Consider the following 19,990-nt stretch of genomic DNA (forward strand, 5'->3'; position numbering starts at 1 on the left):
GGAGAAAAGCAGACGATATTGTGCATTCATAGTCTCATGATATTTTGATTTTGCTGACATAGTTTTAATTTTTTGAAATTTTAGCGCTTTTGTCAGAAAAATTAACCATTTACGCCGAGTGGGAGGAAATGAAATTGTCGGTCAAGATCTGCCAAAATACCAGAAGATTAGTGATCCGCCAAAATACCAAACGAACGCTTTTTCGTGTCGTCGTCTCCTATGATTTCTTTTGGTTTTGGTCAAAAACCTCTCTTTTTTTCTCAATGTTGTTGTGTTGTATTTTGAAAGTTATTTTTAGGGTTTGTATTTTATTTTAAGTTTCGTTTTTGTTTCATTAAGTGGGTCAAGGTTAGTCTGGATTTGTCCACATAAGCGTTTTCCTATGTTGATCTTGTGCTTTTACTTTTACTTGAATTTTTGCTAAGCTCTCGGATTTACTTAATGCCATTTTAGGAATATTGTTCGCTTGCCATTGACAAATGTTAGTTTTTCATAGGTGGTCGTGTTTGTCATGTCAGAGCTGACCTCACCTTGGTTCATTAGTCTCGTTAAAGTTCGTGTTTGGGTTTGTAACCAGCGTTTCAGTTTTTCATTGGTTTTAGTTCTTGCCGATCGCAACCATGTAAGTTCAGTATTACCAAAACACTACCCACACCCTGATGTGTGATATTTTATTCCCACGATCAAATAACCCAAACATGTCCAACTTTGGCTATAAAAACCGCTACCGTATACTTGAACTAGTTTAGAGTAAGGATTGAGTAGAGAAGAACAGTAAGAGGATTAAGGTTGTTAGCAGAAGTCAAAAAAGAACAAAGACCCAGATGTGAATTAGATTCTTGGAACCTCATCGTGTAGCGAGCGAGTTGCTTGAATACAGCCCCAAAATATTTAACCTCTACATTAAGCCAAGCATGTACCTTTTGGCAATTTTCTGGGACTGTCTGATACCAGTATTATGCAGCCATTTCATCGTAGTCGCATCCCTTATGGATAAATACAGTCGGGTTATATTGCTTCCTTCTTATACTAGAGCAAGGAATTTGCTTTATATGTAGGTAAGACGCAGACACAGCAGTCACGCCTTTAAGTATAGCCGCCATATTGTCCCTTATCTGTAGCTCAATTTGTCTTAATAGTCAGTGACTGTAATCAGGTTTTAGGGTTGCAAGAACCGGTCTACTGAGAGAAGTCCGAACCGAAAAATATTTAAAAGTTTTCTAGGTAAAATTTATGCAGTACTATTTTTCTTACTCTTACAAACTATAGTCGCACAAGCCAACATTTCCCCCCTCATTCTTAGTACATTCTTAAATATGATGTCATTCTTAAGTTTGAAAAATGTTACCAATTAAGATTCCCGAGCCAACATGTTACCTACCATTGACGTAAAAGCTATGTCGACGCTACAGTCAGCACTACAAAGTTGACGCGGTTGTAATGTAAAACAATCATTTTGCAACTTTGTTATGAATTCTAAAGGAAATCAAATCACTAGAGCTGGTTCGCGGAAATATCAATGATACGATACACCAGAGTTGGTGGAAAGTACGTTATTAAACTTAAGATGACCGTTTCATACGGAAAATTTTATCTTTGAACCATATCTAGAGCTGTGCAAGATGAAACGGGAATCAGTCGGAGCCAAGAAATAAAAATAGTGTAATTTATCATCCTGATCCGTGACGATCCGCAGCCAAACGAGAACACTGTTTTTAAAGACTGACATGTTTTGGGGATTTGAAGGAGGCTGAAAAAAAGCGGCAGCATGGGACCTTAAGTCGCCGTAAGCTAAGGCGATTTAAGGCGACTTTACTAAAATTTGCTCAAAATGTTAGGCGATCTAACGCGACTTTAAGCGATTTAATGTGATCTTAGACGACTTTAGGCGATTTGAGGTGACCTAAGGTAAATTAAATGTAAGTATATTTGAAATTGACATCTCTTGAGAAAAACACCTCTCCGCTATGGACACAATATCATAGCATAAGTAAATTCAGTCTTGGATGTACCTAAATTCTGATTGTTCACTTGTCAGCATTTTTCATGTTCATAAATAACAATAATTCAAAAAAAGATAACAAAAGCAGTAAGTTAATGAGTTGGTTATGATACAGTATAGTCTAAGAATGAGAACTGTTAACCACGTAGGGCGCACAGCGTAGCCTACGTGACCTTAAAAGGAACTAAATTACTATAGAAAACGAACTTTGTTATGGAATCCCGAAATGGAACAATACAATGGCAAAATTTAAAAAATTAATAATGATAATAATAATTATTATAACCATAATAATGAATAATAACAATACAAAAAGATACAAGTGAAGAGAATAAAATGTAACTGAATATGTAATGAATAACGTAAATGAATATCTGTAAATGAGAAAAAAATTCTTTTCGAATCTAGACTAGTCCTGAAAAAAGCACTTAAAACGTCACTTCTGCGACCTCATCGAAACACGGCCCTAATACGTCCTTTCCGACAATTAAAAAACAGTTGCTTTGAAAGTACGTGCTCTATATGTTTAACGAGCACGAGATTGTGGCTGTCTGTATTCTTCGCATAACATCCTTTGCCCTTGCATCAACGAGCTTCTTCATAGTCAGCTCAAGGTCCTTTGACCACCCTCCTAGCTTATCAATGACAATATTACATTGCTCGATGTTATCTATAACCTGGGTATTGCCTCCTCAGCTACGTACACTGCCCAAACTTTCTTTCCCTTATGATCCGCAAAACCGTGCATCCACTCCGTTATCCTTGACACAGGTATGGTCAGCGTAAACCGGCAAATCCCAGTAGGCTTGCCCATCAGGTGACTTAGGTATCTTCAAGGAGGCGCTATTACTATTATTAGTTACCAATATTTAGAGAGGACATACTCCTTCGACAGTGCTGATATCAACGAAAGTTTTCATAAGTTAAAATTGCATATAAGAATATAAAAGAAAGAAAGTGCAGATACTTGCAAAATGAATTTATACAACAAAATTACAAAATAATGTTTCTTAAATAATCAATTCTGTGTCACTATATGTTCCCTGCATAGTACAAATCTACTTCCGAAAGAGATAGTTTTCGAAAAATAACTGCGTGAACAAAGTGTCAATCTTCCACCAAGTCTCCGTCTAACAAAGTAAACGTCGATGGTAGTCGAACCAGTTGCTCCTGCAGCATTTCTAACCGCCTTTGCATCGCTGTTGGAGGATCTTCCTTGCCATCTTCACTTCCAAACTTTCTTGCTGTTGCTATAAATGGAGTTGCACTAAAGTCAGGTGATTTACTTTCTGGGACGACACTGTCTGTGATTCCCATGTGCATTTGGAGTGTACGCACGTAGTCAGCCAGCACCACTGTCTTGGGATTGGCTTTCGTGCTTTTAGCTTGTGATTGGCTGAGAACTTTTTCTCTGATCAACTTTTGCAACTTACCAGCGCTCAAAGGAGTCACCTTTTCTGTTTTATAGACACCATTTTCTTCATTTTTCTCCATGAATTTCTCTTCTTTTAGTACGTCTTCGCCAACTGTAAAACTACGCTCACCGTGGGCCACCAAATCGCCTCTTTTATTCAAACGACTGGTTTGTTTCTGTAACCGGATCGGAAGAATCACTCTGTTCGTTACTGCTTGAATAAAATTTCTTTTTTTGTCACCAGTCCCCAATACTCCCGACGAGGAGCCTTTTGTCTCAAATTCTTTTTTTGCAATTTCAGACTTATTTTTTTTGTCACACTTTGATTCATCAAATTTTTTCTCCACAGTAGTAAAGCCCTGAGAGGTCTTCCCTAGGGCAACTTTTTTATCTTCTTCCAGATCGTGGTAAGCGACCACCTCGTAGTCCGAAAGTACTTCTAGTTCTCCTTTCTTCAGACTTTCTCCTGAGCAACTAGTACAATATCTATCATGCAGTGTTGCGTTGTTCCCTTTGGGGCCCACAAATGCTCCCTGGATATTTCTTCTCCTCGTAACAGCGCTTGAGCCTTTTCTTGCTATAGGTTTTTGCGAGGGAAAGACCTCCTGATTCCTTACATGACGGAAATCTTTTCGATATTCATTTCTATCTTTCGTGCTCAAAACAGAGGATCTTTGGAATGACATACTCATTGAATCACTGGTAGGCGAGGTAAACTGGTTTTTGCAAGTTTGGGACATTGATGATGGTGTATGCGCGTTGACCATTTTACCTCCTTCCTCAAAACTGTAAATTAAATAATGGAAAGTCATAAAAACTGAAGTTGAATCAAAAGCAGTTAATTAAAGTTCACCAGAGCTTCTATTTTCCGTAGAAACCATATTTTTACTACTGAATCATGAGAGGACTGTATAATTTCAAAAAAACAGAAATTAGTTTTATCTATTTCTGTTGGGGTAGAAATTTGCGATTTAGAGCTAAATGGAAATTTAAATGTTCCGTTTTATATACTTGAAACAAAGACTCCAGCCAGAAGAACCTGAGCGAGCGCATATATCTGGGACTAAATTAAGTGTGGGTTGTTTAGGGGTTTATGCGATGCTCCAAAGGGGAAAACTGCCGTGAAATTCATCCCAAACCTAAAGCAGTTTACTCACGACTGATTAAAACGTCTGATAAAAATCAGATCAGTTTTGATATTTAGTGAAATTCGTGAGCAATTTCATAGTTGCTTTGGTTTTGCATTGCCTTGCCTTGTTTCAGCAGTTGGCTGACTCATCTGGCATATCTTCAGTCAAATCTTACCGCATCCTTTCGTCCCCTGGTGTATTTGACTCGGTTGGTTGATACTATTTTCCTCGATTTCTGTGATTTGCCATAGTGACTATGGTCTAATGTGGCTACAAAATATGCCCCCTTAACTCATTGTATTGGTGACGTTGAGAGATTGTTTTGGGTGACGAATTTGGCCCCAGTCTCCCATGAAACCTTATAATTGCCAATAACATAAGGGATACTATGCCCAAAACGACTCCATCACACAACAACTACGCGCGCAGTCTCAAGGACAACCTCAAATCAGCCAATAAATTAAAGTCACAAACAAAGATACCTGTTCGTAGGCTTTCCCTTGTAGCTCAAACTACCCTTTAAGATATTTATCCTGGTATACACTCCCACAGTATCCTCCAACTGCATTTCTCGTTGCTTATCGCCTTGTAGTTGCTGCTGCTGTTTTTCCTTTGAGCGCATGGACTGCCGCCTTAAGATCTCACGTTTTACCTCACGCGGGATAGTCATTCCCCGCAAAGACTGGAGACTAGATTGAGTAGAAGGTCTAGTTCCGTGATCCCGAGTGTTCTCCGGAGCAAGAGGACGACGAATGCTTTTGATTTGCCGACAGTCACTCTTAGCTTGCATTCCTCGTGAAGAAGCTAGCTGATGGTGTGTATCTCCAGAAATAAGACTTCCTAACGGTGTTAAACCTGCGAATCAAAGGAAAAGGTTAAAAATACAACAAGACGCTGTTCAGGAACATATACAGCGCCGGTTCCAGACCTTGAGATAAGGGGGGAGGGGGTGGGTGGTCATCCAGACCCTTAGATAAGGAGGAGGGCCCGGTCTCCTAAAAAACTTTTTTCGGCCCTTCGGGCCTCAGTTTGGTCTAAAAATAAGGTAGAGGGACCGGGCCCCCGGGTCCCTCCCCTGGATCCGCCACTGATATATCCCCATGTAAGGGAATCCAAGACAGTATTGGATTCTAGATTCCACTCTGTGGATTCCGTAATTCAGGTACTGGATTCAGGATTCTTTGTCAGTGGAACTTGGATCCCGGATTCGAATCGTTAGTGGGATTCCGGAGTCCTTGATTTGTATTCCGGATTCCACGAGCAAAAATTTCCTGGATTCCGGAATTCAGAATCCCTAACATGGGGCAAAACATATCCACTTTTCCTTTTGGTAGCCGATCAACAGAAAATAAAGAGAGGAGACCAGGGCCGGGTTGTTCGAAGGTGGGTGAAGATAACCCAGGGTTAGTGTGAATTTGAACTCAGATATGAGAGCATAAAAGCAAATTCAGTTTAATTCTCTTTACCTATAATTTGATGATTGGACTGAATGACTCTAAAAAAAATATAGGAAATCATCTGAGAGAGTGCTTTTGATGAAAAGAAAAAGAAGCCCTGGTTAAAATTTAACCCTGGTTTAGCACAAACCGGCGTTCGAACAACTGGGCCCAGTGCAGAAAAGACATTTATATTTTTTTGCCTAGGCTGTGTTCGACGCTGGCTTTTTACTCTGGCTTTAACATTGAAAGAAAGTTCGGCTACATTTCTCGCAACTCAGTGCGAAATTGCAATCCGATCTCTTCCTTGCTGTTGTTATTGCATGTTGCTGCTTTTTTAGGAGCATGTTTTGGGAGGAAGAAATCTGCAGAGTATATTTTTAACCTGTGCGTATGCAACTCTCGTTTTATTGACGCACTTCCTAACAGGTGGTTACCATAAGTGAATATATTCTAAGGTGTGCAGTCTTGCTGAACGTCTTCCCTGTCTCACATTTTAACAATTGTTGCATCGTTGGTTATAAACGAGTATTGCAAAGTGCGAAAAATGCCTGAGATCACAGCATATCAAAGAGGTTAAAAGATCGATAATTGAAAAAGATCTACGAATACGTTTCCTGGCGTTGACCTCTCGATGTATTTACAATAACCTTCTTTGACATACCTTCTCTTTGGCAGCTTAGGTGAAAAACAACTTGTTCGAGGTTACTTTTCTCTTCTCGGTATTTTTTCAAATTACGTCTCAATTCGTCTTTGATCGCGTCTATTTTCCGTAGCAACAACGCATTTTCTTTTCGAGTTTTGCCATAACAAACATTTCTTGCTGTGTTGGAGATAGTTCTTGGGTCCAAAACGTAGGGCTTTGAAAAGATTGTCCTCAAGAAGTTGTTATCAGTTTCGAGATATTTTTTGTGAGCCACACCATAAAAACTCTTGTGTCTAACACTGCAATCCATGTTTTAAATTACTTAACTGGATGTCGAATGCATTTCTTTCAATATTCTACAAAGTGTTTCACGGCAGCTTTCAACTTTGGAAAAAAATGACTGCTGTTACGCGATTGGCTCAAACAGTGAATAATATGCCTCAGAAACTAATTAAAGATAAAATCCACTTTTTTAGCAAACCGTGCAGGTGTTAAGTGGCCACGCTTGAATTGACAAACCATATTGTCCGTTTTCTTATAGTCGACTGTTAAGCGATAACACTAGAATTCTCTTCACTGAAACACTCTTTGGATGAATGTTTTCCAAGGATCATATAAGTTCTAGCTTAAATTTAATTCTTTTTAACGCTTTTTAGGCCAGTTCTCACTACATGAAAGGGGGGGGAAAGATAAATGTTATTTGAATATTCGACTAATGGATTTTTTATTAGTCTACTAAAAAGTGTATTATAAGCATTCCTTTCACAGCTTGAGATAAAACTTTAAACTCAGTTAACCATCTTTGTATAGCTTCGGTTTAAATAACGCCAAAAACAAAAACAAAACAAAAAACTTTACTCAACTAGAAAACCAAATCAAAACCAACAGCAGCAAAAACACAAAGACAGTGTGATACTCGCCTGACTACCAATGCAATTTTGCCTCGTGTTTTTGTTGTTTCATTTGCTAAATCCTCATCTTAAATCCTCTCCTCTTTACAAAGATGATATGTAATTTCACATTAAGGAACATGTCTAGATCAACATTGTAAAGGGGAACCGGGAAAGAGTGAAGGGAGGCAGAGTAGTCTTTAACAATTTTTGCTGGAATTCGAGATTGTAGCTTCGCATTCACTGGTGCAAAGTGCAAAGAGCAAGTTTTTTTTTAAAGTAACGCATTACACAGTCGTATCCCCTTGATTGAGACGGCTGTATTCGTAGGCTAATATAGATTTTCTCCTCGTGGTCCCCCATCCCGTGCAGCTTGAAAATTAAGACCAGTAACTTGTGGGTATTTTTTCAAAACATACCCCATTAAAACATGGAAAATCCAGTTCCTGACAAAACGCGCTAAAACAAATCATTCGAGGTTGGCCTGGAGGGTGGAGGGTTGGGGTCGTATAGTATACACAAATTTAGTAACACAAAAAAGATCAATGTCGATGAATGGTTTCCCAAACTATAATGTGGGTTCAAGATCAACGAAAAGAACGGATACTGTTAAGAAGAAGCAAGGCTTAGGTGCTGTTTACATGAAGGAAGATCGTAGCACCACGAAGATCCTAGAAGGCGGATCATCTTAGCGCCATGCCGTAAAATTCCGAAAATAAGCCCTAGGGCTTTTATTTTTCAAAGGTCCTTTTTGAGGAGCTTATTTTTGGAGAGGCTTATATTCGGAGGGGCTTACCTATGGAGGGAAATTTGCGTTTCAAAGTCAAAAGGGCTAGCCTTATAGCTGGAAGGATTTTTACCGTTTTTGCTTTATTTTACTTTGTATTTGAGGGCAAGTTCCAAATACAAGCCCCCGGAGGGCTTATATTCGGAGGGACGATTTAACGGAGGGTTTTTTGCGTTACAAGTTTGGGGGGTTTATATTTGGAGGGGCATATGCATGGAGGGGCTTATTTTCGGAATTTTACGGTATGGTTTCTGTATTCAGTTTACATGAGAAGAGTTGTACTTGTCCTTAGCGCTAGGATCGTCCTAGCTAGTACTAAGGGAGGTAGGAAATCCTAACACAATGTAAACTACTTTCGCTAGGAAGACTCTTGACTAGTAAAAGGGACCAACGAGACAAGAATGGAGCGGTTCGTTCAGTGGGTAATCAAGGCAATGAAGGCCAATCATTTCGTTTGGCGTTACTACGAGCAGATAATTGTGATAATTCTGCTGAAAGGTGGTTATTAACGCCAGTAAAGAGAACAGAAGGGCCCAATTGCTTTGCCAGCCATCTTTAATTCCGCCTCTACTTGGTAACCACTCGGGCCGAATTTTCTAGCTGCATCTAAACCCAACCAAAAAAGTTGTTCCGCCTTCTACGATCTTCTCCCAGCCCCTTATTGTACACCAAGGAGAATGATGGATGTTTTTTGTATGAATTTAGACGTGACTTCGAAAGAGCGCAAAATCGATATACTCCTAAATGCCGAGGTCTTTTCGGGAACTAACTTGCCATTCTTACCAGTTTGTTCCAGGCGAAGATTGTAAAGAGCCCATTGCAGATTTCGCATGTCATCCTCATAATGTCGAATTCTAGTTTCATTGTCTTTTCGTAAATCGCCTAGCGTGGACTGAAGAACACCAAACTCGCGCCTGTCTCTGCACAAAAACGAACGCTTAGCATCTTTTTTGACTCTAAAGATATCCATTGTTTCCTCTCTGCAGCGAGATTCATTTTCTTTGGTAATCTGAATTTTCGCCGTTGTTGATAAATCCATTCTTTGACCAGCGCGAGCAAGGCAGCTTACAACTCAAACTGCTTTAATTAAAAACTACACTTACGGTTCTCTGTAGTGAGATAGATTCGACTGTGAATATATAAAGCAACTTTTCACAACGTTTGTAAAACATTCACCGCTCCCATTCCGCTGTCTTAAAATAGCCACTTCAGCTGCTGCTTGTTTTGTAAATAAATCAATTAAAAATTGGAAAAGAAATAGCAAGAACATGGAGTCACATATCGAGAGCTCAGCTTCTCCGGAAATCTATGGCCATTCAAGCGGGAAAAAAAGAAAGGTGGGTTTGATGGCTGATTTCATAAGCATGCACGTACATAAAAGAAAAAATATTTACTCATTAAAGTTTTCTTTCTCTAGGCCGGAGGTTACCCCCTTCATTTTTACAATTAGTTTTACTTAAGCAACTCATAAGTTGACAATTGATGAAATGCTATATGCTGTAGTGATACCATTAAAATAGAAGCTGTTCCTGACAAATTTTGTCATGCTGATGATCAACCTGATTCTGAGTTTAAATGTAAAAACGTTTTATCTCTAGATTGAATTATTAATTACTAGTTCTAACTTTTGGGTCTGTAGGAGAAATTGTACGAGGAAAACGTTGAAATAAACCTCTTTGGCTGCTTTTTTGCATTATACTATTATGTTTCTTAGCCTGTTTTAAATAAAAGAAATTTTGGATACAAAATATACTTCTCAGTTTTTGACATTTGAGCATAAATATAATGCTCTCAAACAGTAGCGGAATGATACTTCCGAATCATTCTTCACCGTCCTTTATAGCTCCTAATGCCTAAGCGTTTTAATTAAAAAAAATCGTCAAAGCTAATGCAGGTTGATTTTTCAGTAATCTTATTTATTTTCGGACATTCAGCTTTGGAAAAATTTATCATGTTTATCAAATATCATTCGTCGATTATTTGTGATGAAACAATCTGATAAATAACGCGTATGTAACTAGACCAAAAGGCTATGAAAATCAGTGATTTTCTTTCCAAAGTAGAACAAGAGAGAATGAGCGAAGAGATCATTCTCTCTTTACCAGAATCATTGAACTATCGCAAATCAGCTGTTTTTCGTCCACTGGAGAAAAAAAAAACTCAATTTTACATATCACGATCTTTTTTTTATTTTTAAGTATTCCATAATTAATATTCACATTCTGGCATTTTTTTTGATGACGTGACCTGATCGATGATTCTGTCCCCACTACGCTACAATGTAACAAGTGGATTAGTATGCGAGTTTTGATAGCAGAATTGGTGTACCTTATATCAATTTTCGTATCCTTTTAGAATTCCACGCTTATTGTTACAATCCGTATGAATGCGACTTTTAAGAAGGACTCGGAAAAAACTCGGGAACGGGAAGAGTGTATCTAACATTGCTTGAACCTGCAATGTCAGATACATTTACACCATGACAACCATGGTTATATTCACGGCTGTGTACCCAGAGCGCCTAAAATAAGTCAAATCAATAAAAATGAAAAATAGAAAGAACGTGAAAAACTTTCATTTTAAGTTTCTCTATACAAATGTGATGGTGAATTGAGGGTTTCTGTTCGTCTGTTTCATTTTACTTATTTCCTGATTTTAGTTGGAAGTAAGCAGTATAATTTTAGGGGGAGTTCCGGTGTTCAGGCTTTTTTAGCTTTGGGTTTTGTCTCACTATACAATGGAAAAGAGCAACTGGGGCGAGATGATGTCAATAGACCGGGGAAGCCAGGGAACAACCTGGTTCCCAGGCACCGCAGTCATGTTTGCGACGTTGCCCATCGTTAAGTCTACCCTTAGGGTCCCTTTGAACGAATTCACTATACTTGTCCAACATCATTAAACATTGTTGGAAAATCATCCAACATTGTTAGACGTTAAGGTCGTCAAAAAAGGTGCTAACTAACGTCGAGAGATCACGACCAGCAGCAAACAAACACGCGAGACAGATGTAGCAATTTACAGTTTTAATATCTCAGATCAATACTAACTTATACTTAAATATCAAAGTAATTCTTCCCCTCTATTAGCAAAGGCATGGTTGTATGGATATAAAACGAATGCAGCCGAATAGAACCAAAACGAATGAGTTATATGAATACGGAATACTATGGGCCATTTCCAAGTTCCCTAAAACCTCTGTTTGAAAGCGAGGCAAAGTGCGAAGCCATTGATACCAAAACAGTTTTTTATTCTCGTGGAAATAAAACTCATTTTACAAGAAAGGTTTGGCACTTATGCTCGTTTTGAAAGTGACACTTTTGGAACTCGGAGCTGGCCTATTGAATCATGAACTATCTGCATATTTTGTGATCTGAATTTTTTTTCGATACCCATTGAAGCATTGCTTCGATCCTCATTGCATTTACCCCATTCTTTAGTTCCCTCAATATCTTCATCAAATTTTTCAGAATTAGTGATGAGGCTTATTTTTCTGCAGGAGTAACTCTGGCTCTTATTTTTATACCATTCGTCTCCGTCAACATCATGCTACATTACTTCTTTGTTTTGCTCGGTGTTGCGTCATGGCTTGCTCTGCTGCCTCTGCTGTTACGAGCTTTCGACTTTGATGAAGACTTATCGTTCTTTTCTTGGTTTTTCTCTTTTCGCGGTTTGCCAGAACTCGTGTTCTTGTTAGTAGACTCAGCTTCAGATTTCGAATTAAATTCATCTCTAGGGGCATTATCTTGCAAAACCTGTATCTGACTCTGAATCACTTCACCGACAAATTGTTCAACGTTGGAATCGTCTGTGATTTCAAGGTGATTTTCACCTTCGTCATTACTTTGATCACCCCTACGGGGACTTTCGTCAGAAATTGTCGCCCCAGTGTTCTCAATTTGCTCAACCACTTCCTCCATAACTTCTTCCGCCGGAAGTGTATCAAGCGGTTTCTTTTTCTTTGTCTGGCGCATATCCTTTATTTCATCCGCTTCCTCTTGTAGCATTCCGCTGGCCTTGAACACGCTCCCGACCCTGAAGCCTTCGTCTTTGTCATTATCTGTTTTTTCTAAGGACGTGTCTTCGGGTATAGGTGAGTCGTCTTCTAGCCATCTAGGTGGTGAAGACGATATCGTGAAATTATTCACGCTCTCAAGGTCCTGAGATACACTCGCGCGGAGCAGAGCATGGGAGATTGGAGGGTGTGGGGAAGAGATTGGATTAGTGTCATTGGGAGATGTAACGGACATGACGTTCGTATCAAATGATTGATCACTTGATTGTCCGTTGGTTTTGCTTTCACCATTAGCTTTCGTTTTTTGCCGTTTTTTCCTAGTTCCATGTTTTTTCGTCAAACGTTGCGCCCCGGTTTGTATCAACTGTCCGTTGCCGATAGGGGGTAAAAATGCTACACGAGGGCTTCTCGAAACAAAGGTACTTCCACCGTAATTTTCACGTTTAAAAGGCTTTCCTCGTTCTACCGCGACGTAGAGTCCGCCGGTGACCAGCTCACCAGGAGTAAACACAAGCTTTCCATCAACTGTATACAACGCAGCAATGGCTGCCGCCAAAACAACATGGTCCTGTACAATGTTCAAAATCTGTTCCATACTCTGTTGCAGCCGCTTTTGAAGAACGATTTTCACACTTGGCTTGAAAACATCCCCATTACAGAAAACGTGTAAGATTTTCAGATCGCGTTTTCCCCACTCGTAATCCATCTTATGTCTTCCCTCGGTTACAATTTTCTTGGGGGAAAAGTTCCCTTTTCGGGGCGGGCGTGGCTTCAAGGTACCCAGATCTGCATAGTTCAGCTTTTTAAATTCTTCTTTCCCGGCAGCTACGTACATGCTTTTGTTCTGAATGCCTTCAAGATTTTGCACGGGACGCCCACCGATCGGCGTGCAAATTTTTCGCACGGCGTTGAACGCGGATAAACGCAAGGTGACCTCATCATACAAAGCCTCCATGGAACGGATACGACGCCTGTTGATGACCATCGTCTTACCCAGAAAGTTGGGGTTCCCATTTTTGTAAACTTTGACAGTGACTGTCGGAGCAAACGTAGACGCTAGTGCTGTCATTCTCTTTACCTAAAAGAGAAAGGTTTTATGTCTGTCAATGGAAAACTGGAAATAGTAGAATAGACTCAATGACAGGCTGGTCAGGTCGGCAGGCGAGGTAACAAAGGAAATATTTCAATTTCCCCGTGGTTCAAAAGAGCATGAGTTAGCAGTGTTGAATCAAGGGGGGGGGGGGGGTTCCGGGGGGGCCCGCCCCTCCCTCATCTCAGGGTCTGGATGACCGCCCCCCCCCCCCCCCCCCCCCTTATCTGAAGGTCTGGATCAGCCACTGGTTAGTCTTAAAGTGCCCATGTGAAACCTCGGTTTAAGACCAACCCGTTGACACTGAAAAGACCAATGAGAACCAGTGACACTTAGATCCTTTGTCATATTCCATCCCTTAACAAAGGTTTTCAGAAGTACTCACCTATGTCCAGGATTGAGCACTGTCGCAAAAAATTGCTAACAAATTGTCTTCGCAATTTTGGCAAAAAAAGATTTAAGGAAACTGTTGTCAGAAATGTATAGAAGAAAAATAATAGCAAATATAGCAAGAATAACAAATTCAACAAGGATTGAAAGCTGTAGAAAAAACATGTTTGATAGAAACTGCTTGCAGAAATCTAATGAAAAGAAGTCTGCAAAAATCGCAAAAGTGACAAGAACTTTCATTGCAACAAAAAAAACCTGATAAAAGTCGCAAGAATAACAAGAATAGCAACTAAGCAAAAGTTCAGACTTATAAAGAAAAAGGTAAAGAAGGTCCTAAAGAAGTCCGCAAACGTCGCAAAAATTGAAAAAGTAACAAGAATATTTTGTTGCAATAACATCAACAACAACAACAACAACAACAAAAAACGCTAACAAAATGCACCGCAAGAATAAGAACAATAATAAAAATTTAGCAAAAATTTTGACTTTTTTTATATAAAGAAGAAAGGTAAAGAAGGTCCTCTAGAAGCCTGCAAATTTTGCAAAAATCGCAAAAGTGACAAGAATTTTCATTCAACAACAACAAAACACGCTAACAAATATCGCAAGAATAGCAAGAATAACAAATTAAGCAAAAGTTCAGACTTGTAAAGGAGAGTAGCAAAGAGGGCCTAGCTCTAAAAGCAAGAATTTTACTTACAAAGAAAAACACTTTAACAAATATCGAATCCATACCAAGAATAACAAATTTAGCAGAAGTTCAGACTTATATAGAGCAAAGGAAACGGATTTTCCAGACAAATTGACGCTAAAAGTTAAGCGCTCCGTCGGTTCCGCGAGGGTTTGCGAGACACGTATTTCTCGTTTAGAAAAGGCTTATTACAATGTGACTGTATGACGATGTAAAAATATCATATACCCCATTTAATTATACGACCAGATTTGCATGGCTATCAGCACTGCGATGGTCGTATTAGCAGGGTTCTATTGCGAGCATAACTTCAAAATGACAAAGAAAAAGAAACAGGGCGGCCTCAATTACTGAGAACTCCAGAACAACTTTTGAAACATGTTCAGTGAATTTTTTTGATTTTTCATATTTCAAATACGAATTAACATGTTTACTACTCGGAGTGACGAGAATAAATTGGTGAAAATTGACTTGCCAAATATCTTCTAATACATTTCTCGGCTTAAAATACAAAATATTTCAAAGTTTATAACACAATAATTTATCCATATCAATGTTAAAAGCCCTGTTTGTCAAAAATGGAGCACAGGCCATTTCCTCATCCGACGAGTTAAAAGCTTAGTGTTAGCAAATAAAGTATTAAAAACATATACACACTTTTACTTTTCAGTTACCGAATTAGGTTTATTTAATTTGTTGCCGAGATATGCGATACAGCTGGCGAGATAAAAGCTAAATCAGTTTAAATGGATGAGCAAAAATTTGCAAATTCACTGAAGAGCACTTTAATTTTGTTATAAGCTCTCTTTTTCCCCTTAAAAGCGCCCTTTAATATTGTAAGCACTATGACAACATGAAAATGTTTAGCAAATAGATTGACGGTCGTTATGGCCGTACTGTTTAACAACAGAGTTTTTATCGTTCCTGAATCTCCAAGCAAACGCACAGCAAAAAGAAAGCTTAGGTTTAGAGAACATAGAAAGCTTTGATTCGTGCTTGAACAGTAGTATATCCCATATTTACTGATCATGCTGAAAAGTCGAGGGATGACGAAGGCAGTCTTACCATCTATTTAAGTTAAGGCTATTTCGTTAAAATTAAATGCGCTTAAACATGTTCCGAAAATTAACGTAATGCTTTAGGAAAAACAAGAAAAAGTTAATGATGACCCGGCTATTAACTGCCAGTACCAAGAGCAAGGACTCAGTAAATAGCTAGCCGAAAACTGAAACAACTAGCCCCATACATGAATATTTTCATATTTGACAGTGGGGTGACTGACCACGTTGGTCGACTAGCTAGTTATTCGCACTGTTTGTTTTTTTTTTAATGTCGATTTCATGAAAGGCTACAACTCACCAAGCATTTATAGCTAAAATCTCAGAGTACATTTTCATCTTGGTATCGTCCAATTACTTTACACAGTACGTAACTGATTGGTTTCAAAAATATTTGAATATGTTGACAATGTTAAGTGCTACTGTGATCGAATCTTGAACTGTAGAGGATTTTTCAATACAGCAGCCAGTTTCGTAAAAGTTATTGAGAAAAAATTATCATGCACTAAAAAATAATAATAATGGCGGAGCACTCGCGTACCCTTTGGGAGCTTGCCTGCCAGTCGCCGGAGCCTTCTCCTTTCCCAGCTGGCGTCTTCGTGTTGAAGTCTCTTCGCAGCTTTTAAGTACAATCGTGCTGCAAAAGAATAATTGTGGTGCTGATGATATTTAAGTTTGTTCACGCTGATTACAATTTCAAATTCCTTCTGATTAGGTATCGTTGTTTTGGTAATAGGTGAAAATGTAGTCTCTTAGCGCGGATGAACCCGCGAGCTTGTATAGGGGACGACATAAGCACATACATTTTCATATTCCTTTTGGAAATAAAAGAAATATGGCATCGATTATTGCCCACCAAAATTCTTGTTAATAAAACCGAATCAGGCGGCGTGTAAACTTTGTTTTTTTCCTCGTACGGCGGACTTCAATTCCAACCAAGCTTTTGTCTAACAGTTTAAGGCGAAGAAAAAAACAGTTCCCAATATTTCCTCTTACGAAGGAATGATTCAAAGTCCGGCGAATCTTTCAGGACTACATGATCCGCGGATAATTCCAAGGCACTCTTTAAAGCTTTGATTTAATGGTCTTTAATTTACTTGCCTGATAGAGAGTGGAAAATTATTCTGCAACCACTTACTTTAAGCGCACCAAAGGTAAGTTATTTCGGGCAATAATTTTAATGAAGAACACGTTCTTATATGTATAGCGTTTTCTTTTCGATACAATTAGTTCGCGAAGTGTTCTTTTAAGAATGTATACAGCAGAAATTTAGTATTCGTTATCATCGCAGAAACTAGAATCAATCTTACCTTTTTCGTTGATCCGTTAAAATTTCTGCTTTCTTTTTTGCCGATGAACGGAGATGTTCTAAACAATTGAAGACTTTGATTACGTTTTCGCTAAACTATACATCAAATCCACCAAAAACATATAACACAGCTCTTTCCGTTTCAAGATGGCTGACAAGTCCGTCTGTTGTAGTGGCAAAACTTTTGGCATATGGAAATTTTTTAAAACCTATTATCATCGCGAAAAGCGTTGTTATTTATATGAACGACAAAAAACAAATTGGACGGCTGTTTTGGTGTTGGGCCAAGATCTTTTCTTTTGTGGTGAATAACACCCCGGGCAGTATTTAAAATAATAAATATTTTTCGAGAATTTACCTCGTAAAATGAAACATTAATTGTAAAGACAACCTAAAAACAGTAAAAGGGATTTTGCGTTTCCACGGCTACGTATACATAGCAACAAGCTATTGTTAAAGTGGCGAGCGGTTTGAGGACCTTGTTATTAAAGATGGTTTAATAAATTGAAATAACTTTCGTTTCTTTTAATGAAATATTGTTTACTCTAGAAGCGAAATACATTAAATGTTTTGTGAGAAAACATTTCTTGCAGGTAAACAAAATAATTCGTCTGTTTTATGTTAATGTAGAAAATGTTTTCGAGTCTAGTGCGATTCATGACGTAGCCTGCGAATACAGCCGCCTCTCCTCAGGGTCACACAGCGACTGTTTTCTGTAAAATATCTGCTCGAAGAAGCAAATATTGCCTAGAATTTTCTTTTACTTGAGGACGGCTAAATATTTCTGGATGACCGTCTCATTCATGTACAATTTTCGAAGCTTATTTAATAAATTCCCTACTACGACTTTCTGAAGTTTAATTTCCACGTTAGGCTATTTTTCGAAGAAAAAAGGAAACCTAACATTTTCGGATTGAAAAATGCGATGGAGAGAGGAATCAGAAAATGTATCACTTTCATACTACGTCAAAATGCCTCTAAAATATTCGGGAAAATAACTGACTCAAGCCCTTGTAATTTCGAGAAGACGCTAGGATGACCAAACAGATACAAATTTTATAGGGCCGATTAGATTACATTTCTAGATGCCTAAAAGTACTCTGGATAGCCTAAAAAGTGATTTCAATGTATTTAGGAGGAGACCGTCGTTGGGTGCCCCTGTCTCCTCGCTCCCGTTTCCACAAGGGACGTTTCACGGGAAGAGATCTGACTCCCTCCCAGCGAAATGTACTCTGCTGCGAGGGGCGAGGAAAGACCGCAGGTTTATGACGTTATGATTGGCTTAGGCTTAACATGATACACACAGAAGTTATAAAAGGAAATGCGGATAATTATCTGTCCAGGGCCTAAACTATACTATACACTCTTTTGCAAGATTGAATTATAATATAGTTAACATTACTACTGGATCGATCCTGTCATTGAGTGCATGAAACAGAAAGGAAATACAAATTAAAGGTAACAAATCCTAGCTGCTTCTGGTTCACCCTGAGTGATAGAAAATGGCGAATAAATGGAACAAGTGGGATAAAAGCGGGGCAGTATCTCCATAATGTCCAAAGCTTTTTTGGCGTATTGACGGGCTCATAAGTCAGTCCCTCTATACAGTAAGCGTGGAATATGATCATATCTATTAGATAACATACAAGTTTCATTCGAACAGAATATGTAAATTTGAAATAAGTCATAAAACTTCATATCTTGCTTGTTATTGCATTGTTGTCGCTTCTGGGAGACAGTGCCTTTCTGACGGAGCTACCCTCTTTTGGCGTTATATTCTAAATTCGGAGTCAGAAGAACTCTCTCCCTCCCCCCATCCCCTCATCCCCCTCTTCCTCCTTGAACTAGGAAAGGCCTAGTTGTCAGGTTGCTGCTAATACGAAGAACTTCCTCAATCAGGAGAGAAATCGGCTCTTGCCTAAATTGACAAGTTCGAAATACGACGTTACTTATATGACCTCCATGAAAAGTGTGACCTAAGTAGTTTCAGCACAAGGATTATATATAAACCAGAGTGGACTTTTTCTGTCTTACATTTTCCGTTCTTTCGATCACAGAGAGTGTGAGTTCAAAACTGATAGGAATTACAAATTACTGCCAATAAAAATTGTAAATAAATAGAGAAAAGTGATACGTAAAAAGGTGACAACACAGTCAGGTGACACATGCATATTTAGTCAACTTCGCACAAACTACAAAATTCAACCAACAATCGCACTTGTAATAAAGAAGCCGAATATATGACTTTAAAAAAGAATCACCCCTAAATTTCAACTGCCTTTGTCGATTCTGAAATGAAATGTTAAGTAACCCAGTAGACACTTTTCACTACAAATATAACAGAAAAGGAAAACTTGTGATGATAAAACTTTCCATATGATAATCGCCTCCCTCAAAGTGGATGGTAACAGTTTTTCCATATATCGATGTTTTTGCGATGGATCAGGGAAAAAAGGCCATCAGAATTCCCAGTAATTTGGTGATCACTATTTGTGGTCATTTTCTTGAGGTAAAAGGCAAAGTACCACAAAACGTGAAAATTTCAAGCTGGGTTCAATATTAAACTTTTATATGAGTAGTTTACAAGAGTACCCATTGTTATATTGTTATATAGCTACACTGGTAAATTACATGTAACTGATTAAATTGACCTTGCTGAAATCACCTTTTATGTTACCTTTTTCTGCTTGTAAAAGAAAAATGGGCTCTTTGACTCCAATTTTGTAATTTGCACAATTCAGAGCAATTATTGGATAAGGCTGAGCATGATCTGAAGAAATGTGGAGATCAAGGGGGGTGTTATCCGAGGCCGATAACTCTTTCCGAGATCTTCTTAACTTTTCAGATGACACGAAAGCCGAATCCAATAATTGTTTTGTTATTCTTTCAAAATAATTCCGAGATTACAAACAAGCTAAACCTGCATGCTTACCCTGATGTTAAGTTCCAGTCTTCATTTGATTTTTCTCTGAAAGTTAAGGATATAGAGGAAATTTAGTAGAGCAGGTAATCTTCAAATAGCAGATGTCATCCGTTGAGATATATCATTGCTGTTCTTGCTATATTTATAGGCAGGGTATAGGCTCAACACATTTTTTTCGTAATTTATTGTTTTGTAGTAAAGCCGACTTCCGT

The 19,990-nt window shown here is 38.6% G+C and overlaps 2 protein-coding genes across 2 annotated transcripts; both read right to left on the reverse strand.

Moving 5' to 3' along the window:
• Nucleotides 1–3,109: 3,109 nt before the first annotated feature.
• Nucleotides 3,110–5,359, reverse strand: LOC140925685 (uncharacterized). The gene is made up of 2 exons (XM_073375584.1): nucleotides 5,029–5,359; nucleotides 3,110–4,202 (listed from the first exon to the last, which is right to left on the reverse strand). Exons 1-2 carry the CDS (start codon nucleotides 5,334–5,336, stop codon nucleotides 3,110–3,112), a joined length of 1,401 nt encoding a protein of 466 aa, XP_073231685.1. The 5' UTR covers nucleotides 5,337–5,359.
• A 5,960-nt stretch (nucleotides 5,360–11,319) lies between these two features.
• LOC140926665 (uncharacterized) lies at nucleotides 11,320–17,060 on the reverse strand. Its single transcript, XM_073376383.1, has 3 exons — nucleotides 16,857–17,060; nucleotides 16,088–16,183; nucleotides 11,320–13,395 (listed from the first exon to the last, which is right to left on the reverse strand). The coding sequence occupies exon 3, from the start codon at nucleotides 13,384–13,386 to the stop codon at nucleotides 11,857–11,859; it is 1,530 nt and encodes a 509-aa protein (XP_073232484.1). The 5' UTR covers nucleotides 13,387–13,395; nucleotides 16,088–16,183; nucleotides 16,857–17,060; the 3' UTR covers nucleotides 11,320–11,856.
• Nucleotides 17,061–19,990: the final 2,930 nt, after the last annotated feature.

The sequence above is a fragment of the Porites lutea genome, chromosome 2, assembly GCF_958299795.1.
Source record: "Porites lutea chromosome 2, jaPorLute2.1, whole genome shotgun sequence".
NCBI classification, from domain to species: domain Eukaryota; kingdom Metazoa; phylum Cnidaria; class Anthozoa; order Scleractinia; family Poritidae; genus Porites; species Porites lutea.